Here is an 11,923-nt window from a genome sequence, read left to right on the forward strand (position 1 = left end):
TCATTTTCTGCAGGATTCCACAGCTGCCAAGATGTCTTGCAAAATGCTGTTTCTGTTTTCCTTGCTAACCTAGAGAAAGAGAAATTAAAACTGATGTTACTTCATGAATAGCTTCTACACCAGTGTTTACTTCAAAAACAATCAAAGCAAAAATTCCAGTGCATTTCTTTTACAGTGCAGGAATGTTGAGTGTCAAACACCTGCCTTCTTCTGCTACTGAGAATACAGTATGCTAAACCCACAAAAGCCACAATTGAATATTTAGTGATCTTTTGATTTAATTGCCTGTGGTATTTTGCAGTATTATTCAGGGCTTGAGTAACTAACAAGAATCATTCAAAAAACCAGCATGTACCTTTGTAATTACTAAAAATCCTTTTCAACTACCAAATTTAACTTTCCTACTATAAAGTGGAGTTCTTATGCCTTCATTACTTGAAATTACTTGAAAGGGTTGTATTTATTAAGATGACAGACCTATTCAAAAACATCTGCAAAGAAAACAAATTAAAACAGGTTCAGCAGTATAACTCTGTACTCTGAGAAACCTTATTGCTACAGGAGAGAAATACCTTGGAAAATAAATACAACTATTTGAGAAAGCTGAGGTGTTCTGCAGCACACTGAGATATGCCTGTGGCTGACCAGTCCATGGGAATGCTGGGCTTTAAGTCCAGCATATGTGAATACAGATGACTGTAAACTGCCAAGCAAGTGCTGGTGCTTGCTAGTCAGTTCAGCTTCCAGGGGCACAGAGCTGGGGGCTGTGTGTGTAAATTATTCCTTCCCTGACAGACTGGGTCCTGATCCAGAGCCCTGTGACCCACAGTGCCATGCATTACTCACTCAAACAAAACCTGGGGAGATGACTAGGGTTGTAAAGGGCTAACAGGCAACTGTGAAGCATCAGCAAAAGCTTCATTTTAAAAAGTCTAAAAAGAAATTTTCCCCACTGTTCAGATCCCTGCAGAGAGGGCAGGAAGAAATCAGACAAAGACACATGAGCCAAAAAAAAAAAAAAAAAAAAGTAAGGGCATTTGTACAAAGAAAAGCTGATGAGGAAAGAGACACAACACCAAGCACAGCATAAAACTCTACCAGCAAGGTTCCACTGCACTCCCTATATCTGCATTTAGGATGTCAGCACAAGAGTTTGTATCCCTTCCAGTACTACAGTCAGTAATGAACAGGAGAAAGTATTACTATTATTGTTGTTAAATAGGTGACAGTTCTATTCTGAGGAATTTGGCCCTATAGGAGTCTACCACTATTTACAGGCACACACATCCTATCCAAGTGCTGTAAACAAACACTGTAAAACCAATAGACAGTGGTCTCACCTACCACTGAATTCAAGAGAGCAGATCAACATGGGACTAATGAAAAAGTGACACTGAAGACATAAAAAAAGGGAGGGGAGAGTAATGAAAAGGAACATCTGTCTGAAAATGTCACTGTTTTCACTGAGAATCAGTCCGAGCTTTATAAGATAAACAGAAAACCCCACAAAAACAACAAAGAATGCTCTTCAGTAAGGCTACTGGGACCCCGAGGTAAACAATACGCAGCACAGATGAGCCAAACTCTAAATCTCATAGCAAGTGTACTGATACCCTCACTTTCAAAGGACCTTCTGCACATTTAATAGCTCTTCCCACTCTCACAGCCAACGATACTACATTTTATCTATCCTTTTTCCATACCTATATGCCAGAAGTCCAGGGAGAGCAGCAGGGAGAAAGTGCCAAGTGCTAGGAAATTTTCACAACTGTTTTACAAAGGCTGTTTGATAGATATAAGTCTCCTCTTAAAACCTGGAGACATTCTGTGCACGCAGCTTTCCCAGAGAGAACAAATCTCCCAGTATCTGTACCGAATGTACAAACAGATGGGTATGTTTTCAGAAAGGAGTTGAAAATAACTGTAGATGCTTGCTTATATTAAGCATTTATGTAATTTGGAGGAAATTACCACCTAGACTCCAAGCAGGCAACTATAGAGGACAAAAGCTTTCTTCCTCTAACTGTTAAAAACACCGTCAAGGAAACCACTCGTGTACAATCTGCTCAGATGGAACCTTTTCCCTATCCATGTAACTATTTTCTTTCTTAATAGGCATATTCAACCATACTTCACTAATGGGTTTCATGCAAGCAAAATTAATAGATGGGAAAATGGGAGAGAATTAGTATCTGCCAGCTGCTAAGGATAACCTGATCCTAGTCATGTCATCAGACCTAAAAAACTACATAGACGCAGGCACTGCAAAAAGAGCCTCTGTAGTTCCACTGGAAAGTTTAGTTCTCAGCAAAAATGGAACTGGGCAACAATAGAAACAAATGTGTTAAATATCAGAGCTCCTATCGTTAAGTGCCCTAAACATAATAAATTAAACATTTGGGACCAAATGTTGAATTGCTTTTAGGGCATCTGGGCCCACTTACACCAACAAAATATGCTTTCAAGACAGAAGGGACTGTAAAATGCTGAACAGCTGTTCTCTCATCAGAGCTGTCCTTGTGACACTAGGAGCAGGATGAAAAAAACAGAGATGAGCTATTTGAATGCAGCCTAACTCCATATTAAGTGACAAAGCAGGCAGAATGCTTTTGGAAGGTAGCCGCTTACTTCTGTTCACTTCTAGGCACCACCCAAGTTAGTAAGAAATTACTGACTGTGAGCTATTTGGGCACTCCAGGTTTCCCCATGCCACAGCCCTTGAAAAACATAGCTGGTAACCCACTATCCCCTTGAGCTACTAACACCTCTGACTCCCCACGGGCAGGTTCTGCTCCTGCACACATTTTAACCAGCTGGGAAAGAGCATGTAGTGTTTCACTGGAGCAAGAGAGACTGAAGCAAGATGCTCTCCTGCACAAGACTTCAGCTTAGCAGGTCTGTGACACCTGGGAATGACTGCAGTTTGCCACACACTTCACCTCCATGCTTTTAGTTAATGGATTTCACAGAGAGCTCTACTTAATTAAAGAAACCCGTATGTCTCAATCTCAGCAGCATGAACAGGATGGGTTATTGTTCTAGTAAAGACCTTTTAGCTAGAGAAAACTCTACTCCATTGAAATTTACAAAAAGACTTTTGCTGGCTGGAGTCTGTACTTGAGAATAAGATTTATCAGCAGACTGGTACAGCTGAAAACCCAAGGCTGAGTAGCCTATGCCCTCTGAATATCATCTGATAAAGAGACAGTACAAGCCTCAAAAGCTTCCTTGAAAAGCCAAATGCTGCCTTCTAGCCCCATTTCCTCTCACAAGAAGACCAAATGCACACATATACCATACATACCACATATGCACAAATACCACTGTCCTGCCATGACTGCAGCCTAAGCACTTAATGACTGGTACTTTCAGCAAGGCTTCTCCATCCCTGTAGTGGAGACAAATCCCTCTGCAGATACCCCTTCGAGGGCCCCCTGGCATTTTCTTTGAGATAAGAAAAACTACTTGCTTAGAATGACTCACGCTAGAAAAAATGTAAGCTCTTCTTTTTATCTTTTTAGAATATTATTGGTTAGGTTTGATTCTTTATAATTGGTTGTCCCAAAGAAAGAAAGATAATGTAGTTGGCCAAAATGCCTTAACCCTGTTTTCCATTTGTTTACTTGCGATCCCCCCAAACCCTATAAAAGTACATGTGTGATCCCTCATCTTTGGATTTGTAGCCTGACCCTTCACGGACGATAATAAAGCCTGTGGAAAAAGTCTGAGCTGCTCTCCCAGTCTTTTTATGCTGGCTGGAAAAGTATAGGTTTCTGTGAGAAACCATGAAGCTAAGTGCCTGAAAGGCCAGCGCTCACAAACCTTGTAACTTTCCCCTGCCCAACAACAACAGGGCAGGGGGGACGAGAAAAAGTTACACATCCCCTCTTCCCCAGTCCTACCCCTGTAAGGCAACTCCTACAAAATTCACATTTACATGAGCTTCTGTTCAACAGCCTGACTGCAAACACACATCAACTCGGTAGTGAAAAAACCTGGGGGATTCTCTTTGAAAGGAATGAAGGGAGTTGAATGGAAGGAAAGGAATAATCTCTCATCTTTGCTCCTACAGTTGCTTTAGCATTTAATTAAATAAGCATTTAATATAAAAACAGAAATTGAAGATGAGATCCTCAGTTAAAGGAAAGCTGAAGAACTTTGACCACTGCAGGTTTTTAAGCCAACTTTGAATAGGAAACAACATAAATCAAAGGAGTAAGAGGTGCCTTTGTTTTTGTGAAGCATCAAGGACACTTACTGATGTTAAGGAAACCTCAAACATGCACTCCTAGGAACAGGCTATGTTTTACTGTGGCTAGATTTTGAGAACTGCCCTGTTACTGAGCAGAAAAGTACTTTGAGGCCCTAATATTCTAAAAATTATGTCTGTAAAAGTAACATAATGAATTCCAAAATTGGTTTACTGACTCCAGAGCAAGTACACTCCATTTACAACTGTCTTTCTTCTATAAATCATTCCTGCAAATTCCTCTGCTGCCTTTTTTCCTTTTATTTTTTCCTTAAATACGAGTCCTGGTAGCATTTCTACAAGCCAGTCTGGAAAAAACCCAAAAATTTTTAGAAATCTGACTGTACTTTAGAACATTTAACTCTTAGGAATAATGAATACCTATACAGCAGTAATACTGCAGCAAAGAAACCTTTTAAACCAACTATAACATTACTTCTGCAGCCCCTCACAAGCAAAGCCAGCTGTGTGAGACTGCTACAGTAAGTGCCAAATGGGCTTTTTTTTTAGTAAGGCGAACACCTGCCCATTAAGAATAAAATGGAAACTAAAAAACTTATTTCATGCAACCTACCCACAGCTATCAATTGGCAGCAACAGTTTTTAAACAGAGCCAAATATAAACCAGTAACCTAGAACAGAAGGCTATTTAAGGATATTAAATATTACTCACATTGAACACTTTAACATCTTTCCTATTTCTTATTTCTTCTACAAGATCCAGTGGCTTTCCCTTAGGTATTGGAATAGTTCCAAGCACCACAGTCCCTGAGCCAGCCAGCGTTTGACGAACAGCTTGAATAAAAGCCTGGCTGAAGAGTTCCATTTTACCAATCTCATCTATGACACAAATTCTTTTCTCTCTGTCACCACCATGGTTTACCTGTGGAAAAGTGCATCAAGACACTTTAAAGAGCAAAACCTAGAACAAGCAACAGAAGTAATCTCTATGCTGACAAAAGAAATACCTCCAAAAGAAACAAATTCAACTATAATACTACTACTAATAATAATAATATAGTCATACTGGGGAAAGTGGGAAGTGACAGCTACTGCTAGTAAATTACAGACTTATAAAACTCTTAATTTGTTTTTTAGGACAGAATTTTGCAAGGATGGAAACAACAAGACAGTATAAATACCAACTATGATAGGAAATATCTGTAATATCAATTTCCTTTAAAGCAGAATTCTCACAATGGTCCCATATGAGCTACTTGACAATTAAGAACTACGCTTTACCTATGAGCAGCTCTGAATCATTCCGAGGGTCAGCAATTTTTAAAAACTTATTCTTCCCATTAAATTATGCATTTATTTAGTGATTACACTTAACTATGTGATCAGTAGTCACACAAAACAGGTATTTAAAAAAAAGAATATTTAATTCCATTAAATCTAGATTTGGAAGTTTCTCTTCTTGTAGTTGGGATGATGGAGCATTTTACTCAGAGCTACTGGCTGTCTTCAAAGCTGTCTGGATAACAACCAAGCCATTTGCAAGCCTCTCTCACTTTAGAACAGATGCATATTGAGATATACCTTATTCTATAGTCCTAGCCACTGGATAGTAGGAGAGACACAGTTAACCACATTTGAAGCTAGTTTTTTTTTTTTTTTTTTTTAACGAAGTGACTGCTGTGCCAAACAGTGCTGTGTTGCAGGTGACTGGAGCAGCAGGGAAGTCCAGGCGAAAACAAGGATGATTGCTACTGAGGAAAAGGCAGCTTGCAAAGCAAAGGAACTCTTGAACTGCACTGCCTACCCTATTTTGGTAAAAGCGGCTGAGAACTGTACTCCATTATTTATAGAAGTGAGAAGAAAATAAACTCAATTCAGAACCATTATAGATCCATGAATATGTACCAATAAAAGCTGTATTATACAGAAACTGGAAAAAAAAAAAAGGAAAAAAAATCGAAACATCTCCGCTTGTGAAGGCAAAGTATTTGCTTCTGGGAAAGTGAAAGAACTGTATAATATGCATACTAAAATCCTTTCAAGCTAAATCCCTACTGAGTAGCTGTTCTATCTAAAAATCCTTTCATAGATCAGTGAGCCAAAAAGCCAATACTAGTCACTAGGTCATATATTGAGGAAGAGAGTATTCTGTTTTGAAAAAAAAAATAAAATAAAAAAAAACCAACTTTAAAAACTACCAGTCCTGCCTGATAAAGTTTGCAGTATCAGAGAGATCTTACACTGCAGGATGTATCCCATTCTCACTGGAGTGAACCAAGCCAAGCCTTAAGAGCTGAATCTGTCCTCAAGTCTAAATGGGAATGTGCCCATTCTGTGCTGCTCTCTCATCAAACCAGAACAGACCTATTATTCTCCTGCCCTCATTCTCCATTTCTCTCTCCTTGTTTCAGTTCTTTGATCTTCCTCATTCTCCTCTTCCATTTTGGGCCATCTTCATGTGTGGCCACATTCCCATAAAACTGATAAACAGCACTTTCTATGAGCATGGGCACATGCACTGTGTGACTCTGCTATAGCCTCAGCTCTTCTCTTCACCTTCTTGTACTTGTAGGAAGCTATATAAGTAATGGGAAAAATTCAACACTGCTAACACTTTTCTAGGAAGATGTCTCCTGGATTTCAGAGGTAAAAGGATGCCAAGTACAAAACTGGCCTAATGAAGTATTTTTTAATAAACTATCTCTCTATTTACTAACATCATAAATATGGTTACAGTGAAATTTAGCATATAAAAGTTGTCCTATTTTTTTATTATTTCCCATCTCCATTGCTCCCACATCCCTGCTTTCCTACTCTCAGATTTCAGTGTTCTTTGACAAAAACAAGAATCAGATCCTCAATCTCATTTTTGCTCCTTGCACCTCTTTGGGTTTTTTTAAGTTCACCAAAAAATCCCTTCTTTGTCCCCTTGAGCTTTGGCAGTGTAGAAAAATCACAACAGAATTTTTTTAGTAGTACAGTTCAGCAGCTGCTGCACACTGTGCTATGTTATTGCCAAAATCAAATCTGTTCTTGCTTAATTTTGGAGAGGGGAAAGGTTGGAGTGAGAGACAGGAAGTAGAAGGAAAGAAAGCAGTGACAGAATATTAGCAAAAAGATTGTGTGGGAAGTCTCGTCACAGCCAGAGCACTCCTTGTACAGCAGGCTAAATCCCAAATAATCAGGCTGGCATTATCAGTCTGCAGGTATTTATGCAACAGTAATCAAAAATACTCACCGGATTCAATAAACAAATGCTTCTACTGTAAGAAGATGGGAATCAAGAGGAAGAGGAGAAAAAAAAAGAAGACAAGCAGCAGCAAAAGCCTTTTTCTTAGACCCACTGATTCCACCCAGGTCTCTGTGGTAAGCCACTTGTGCATTTTGTTTGCTTTCCAGTATGAGACAGTGACAGAGGAAGAAATTTCCTACCTGCTGCCTCTTCATGTCAAGGAGGTCCTGCTCACAGGACTGCAATCTCTCCAAAACCACAATAATAACAAGAGAACAAGCTAGATTTGCCCCTCCGGCTTCCCGACCCTGAAGTCAAATCGGAACTAGCAATACCCAAGAAACAGGTCATTAGTATCAAAAACTAGCTGTGTAGAAGGGCCTTCCAAAAACACTATCATAAAGCATACATTTCTCAGCATTCTTCATAGAATACTCACATTTCTCAGTATAGGTAAAACCAACTGCTCAAATGAAACAAGGTCTACAACATATTGTCCAACCCGGTACTCACGTCTTGAAGCAGAAGAATCAGAACTGGGACTGAAAAAGAGATACACAATTCCTTCAAAGTACTGAGTGCAGTGAGAATTCACTAGAGTAATTTCAAGTGAATTATCCAAATTAATAAATTATCCAAATAAATAAAATTCCCTTAATTATTCTTAAAAAGGGAAAGAAATTCTAAATCATGCAGTAAATCATACTGCAGATAGCTTGCTGTCAGATAATAAATATACCATATGCATCCTTCACAACTGCACAAGTTCAAACTTCAGTGTATAGAAGGACAATGACATTTGAAAGTCAGCAGGTATATTTACACTGAAATCAAAACTCATGTCTGCAGTTCAGATCTTTGAATTTTGTAATGTGACACTACAGACAGCATCACAGCAGTATCATCTCAGTATGGACTGCGAAACCCCTAATCTTAGAAAAATACTCACTTCTGCATGTGTTGTACCACACTCTGCTAGGTGTACCTCTGTTATTAGCAGAGTACGAATTATTTTCACATCAACTCTGTGTGAATGAGGTGCTACAGTCGCACTGGACATAGACTAAGTCTTGCACAGAGTATGAAAATCCAAGTCTAGTGAATAAGGAGAGACTGTGAGGCACTCTGCACTTCAGAGGGGCCTGAAACCCCTGTGGGGCTCTGAAAGCCTTTTTTTTCTTAAAATTCACAAGCAAGTTTTGTAGACCAGTCAAATGTTATTTAAAAAAATGCTGTATGCAATTTCCCTTTTCATTTTCAACTTCTGTCTCTATAAATCAGCTAGTGGAAACACAAAAATCTTCCTCCCTGCCCACAATAAGCTACTTAACTGTATCCCAAAGGGACTTGGCCTCACAGTAAAAGGATAAGCAGTGCTTCCTCTATCTGGTGTAAAATAGCTAGTAAGGGAGAACACTCCTGCCCAGAACATTTCAATATTTCATTGAGCAACAGACACTGCCTACACATACATAATACACAATATAGGCATCAGCCAGGACACAAAAACCAAGCAAAGAACTTGACCATGAAAGCCATTTGTGCTGGAAATCACCTTCTGGAGGAGCATTTAGCATGCCAAGGGACTGGAGCAGACACATAAAACAATAAGCTACTTACAGTTATTAAAACTTCAGTACCTGATTCTAGATAAAGGTCCTCGGTTTCCAGACAGAGTGACAACATCAAATCCTGTTCTCCTGCCACCTTCTCTAACTTCCTGTGTGTAAAATCCATCAGTGGGAACACCTGAGGATTTTAGAGCTTGAGTGACTTTCTGGATCAAAGTAGTCTTTCCAACCCCTAAAAACAAAGAAGGGGGGGAAAAAAACACACAGCATTTATCTTCTTCTGCACTAAAAGCCCATTTTTTAAATGTCGCAGTAATGATTCAGTTCAGTGGGAACACTGATTACTTTTGAAGGTTGCAAATTACTTTTACTAAATGGTAGGAAGCATCTTTTAAAGTTCATCCCGTACTGACACTGTAAAATTTCACAACATAATGGTACAAACATCCCAGGCTACCAATGAATTTGTTAGTTTAGATGATGCATGAGCAGGCCACAAAATTTACCACAAGGCAGTAAGTACGTGATACAAAACTGATATCCAAACTTGCTGGAAGAATGACTGATGAAGCTCCCTTTCTACCACTGACATTCACTACTTTTAAGATCGAAAGGTCAAACCTGACTGCTATTACCAGACACCTAACTGTCACAAAGGACACACTTCTTCCACTGATCTCCTAGAAATCAAAAGCACTCAATGCCCCTGATACCAAGTCCTTATAAAGTCCCAACAACAGAAAAGTGTTTCTTCTGGTAAGTGAATCAAGAGACATTTTGACTAGATACAGAGAAAAGCTTGTTCACTGTGAGGCCAATGAAGCCATGAATCAGGTTGCCCAGACAGGCTGTGCAATCTTCACACACTTTAATGTTTTCAAGACATGAGTGGATAGAGCCTTAAACAACCTGTTCTGGCCTCAGAGCTGATACTCCTTTAAAACTCCTCAAGTCCCTTTTAAAATTAACTATCTTCTGACCCTATAATTCATTTTCTTACCCTAAGACAGGTCCTTAAATCTCTTGCCATTTGCTATCTCCTTGCACAGTCTGATGCACCTTTTACAGTGTGAACACCAGCCTCATTCCAGACATCCTTTCAGTTCTCCTTTGCTACTATACAAGTGCATCCCTCAACAATCTCCTTCTAAATTCACTTTTATCACCCCTCACAAAATTTAGTGCAATCATTTCATTTTTAATCACTGTTCTAAAAAATTTAGATATAATAATCCTGCAGAAGAAACCTTCAAATTCCTGGAGATGAGGAACACAGGCCAAATGTGAGATGCCTAAAGATGCCAACAGAAATAATTTCAACATGGATACACCAAATTTCAAATTTTAGACTTTAAGCAGATTTAGGAACTGCTTTCCTAACAGTCAATACCAATGACAAAATATTCTGTGGCTTCAAAAGCATGTAGTTGAATGCTTAAGCAAACTTCAAATTTGAAGAAGGTTTCCTGGCAGTTGAACAGCAACAAAAAAATTACAAATGTGGCACCTTCAGTATCTAACATCTTTTCAAGGCCTTGTCTCTTACAAGTGAATTTATACTAATTTTGCTAAGTGTATTTGCTATCTCTAATTTGTTTACATTTATTCAGTAAACTGCCAAACAAACCAGAGTGATTCAAACAAGCGAGAGTGATTCAAAAGTTTAAGAAAGCTTGAAGTTAGACATTTACCTAATCAAAATAATACATCCAGTTTCAGATAAACTGAGAGACAAAACCTCAGCAGCCCTAACCTCTGCATCTCCTGAAAGGCTGCCTTTATTCAAGTGGTTGGAAAGCCAGAGTGAAGTGGGTGGAATGTAATCCTATCTCAGCCTAACAGCAGCATTTTAAATTAATTTCAGTCAAGACAGACATCTGCAAGAGGCTCACAAAAACGAAAATTAGGCCCACTGCTTTACTCCCACACCACAAAGGAAAGCTCTGCAATCACAATAACTGGTTAATTTCTTAATCAACCCTATAGTTTGACCCTCATTCTATGTCCCACTCAGCCTCCACAATAACCGGGTTCCCTTACCATGACAAACTACTCCACTGCTTCAATCAAGGCCTGCCCATCGGGGACACAGTTATTACCTACACCTGCACTTCACCAAGGCTGGAAGTGCTAAATCACTACAATTAGGTTACAGGAATGATGAGCTCTCTTAAGTTATTAATCGCTGCAGTTTACATTGAAGCAGGATTAGTTGTCCAGGAGGTGATTTTTTTTCCCCAACACTGAACTCCAGGGCAGAAACCAGGGACAAAGCAGCAGCGCCTGGAAAAGTGCGTGCCTTGGAGGACTGGATGGAGAGGTAGAGTGGCATTTAATTCGGAACAAATTAATTTATGCGACAGCTCTAACCTCGACACGGGGGAGGGGGAGAGCTCCGGGCCGCAGCCGCAGAACCTCGGGCAGCGCCGGGCCCAGCTGCAGCTGAAGGTGCTCCCGGGGCCTCCTCGGAGCTCGGAGCTCGGAGCCCGGGTCCCAGCAGCAGCTGCCTTCCCCCGGCTCTCAGCGCCTCACAGCCCCGCCGGCACCGCGGAGAGCCGCGCCGGGCCGGGCCGGGCCGGGCCGTGTCCCAGGACACTCCCTCGGCCACGCCACCGCCCCTGCCCGGCCTCGCGGGCTCCTCCCGCCGCCATTACCTGGGGGTCCCGTCAGGAACACGTGCTTGGACATGACGGGGATCCGCTCCCGCTCCGCCCCTGCCCGGCCCCGCCCCGGGCGGGCGGTGTCCCCCGAGGCCTCGGGCACCGCGGGCCCTGCCCGGCCGGAGGCCGCCTCGGAGGCGGCGCCAGGCAGAGCGGCTGCTGTGGAGTTTACCGGAGGAGGGACGTGTCTTAAGGTTAGAGAAGAGGGCAAAAAGCGATTAGTTTCCTAGATGAGGGCCAGCGTCTTCTT

At 40.8% G+C, this 11,923-nt stretch overlaps 1 protein-coding gene across 2 annotated transcripts; it reads right to left on the minus strand.

Moving 5' to 3' along the window:
• Positions 1–11,701, minus strand: NTPCR (nucleoside-triphosphatase, cancer-related). 2 transcript variants are annotated; one of them, XM_062489047.1, is made up of 5 exons: positions 11,668–11,701; positions 9,083–9,245; positions 7,882–7,978; positions 4,923–5,132; positions 1–69 (listed from the first exon to the last, which is right to left on the minus strand). In XM_062489047.1, exons 1-5 carry the CDS (start codon positions 11,699–11,701, stop codon positions 1–3), a joined length of 573 nt encoding a protein of 190 aa, XP_062345031.1. The 2 variants fall into 2 exon arrangements, with proteins under 2 accessions (XP_062345031.1, XP_062345032.1); XM_062489048.1 differs by lacking the exon at positions 4,923–5,132.
• Between the last annotated feature and the right edge of the window lie 222 nt (positions 11,702–11,923).

The sequence above is a fragment of the Cinclus cinclus genome, chromosome 3 (genome assembly GCF_963662255.1).
Source record: "Cinclus cinclus chromosome 3, bCinCin1.1, whole genome shotgun sequence".
NCBI classification, from domain to species: Eukaryota; Metazoa; Chordata; class Aves; order Passeriformes; family Cinclidae; genus Cinclus; species Cinclus cinclus.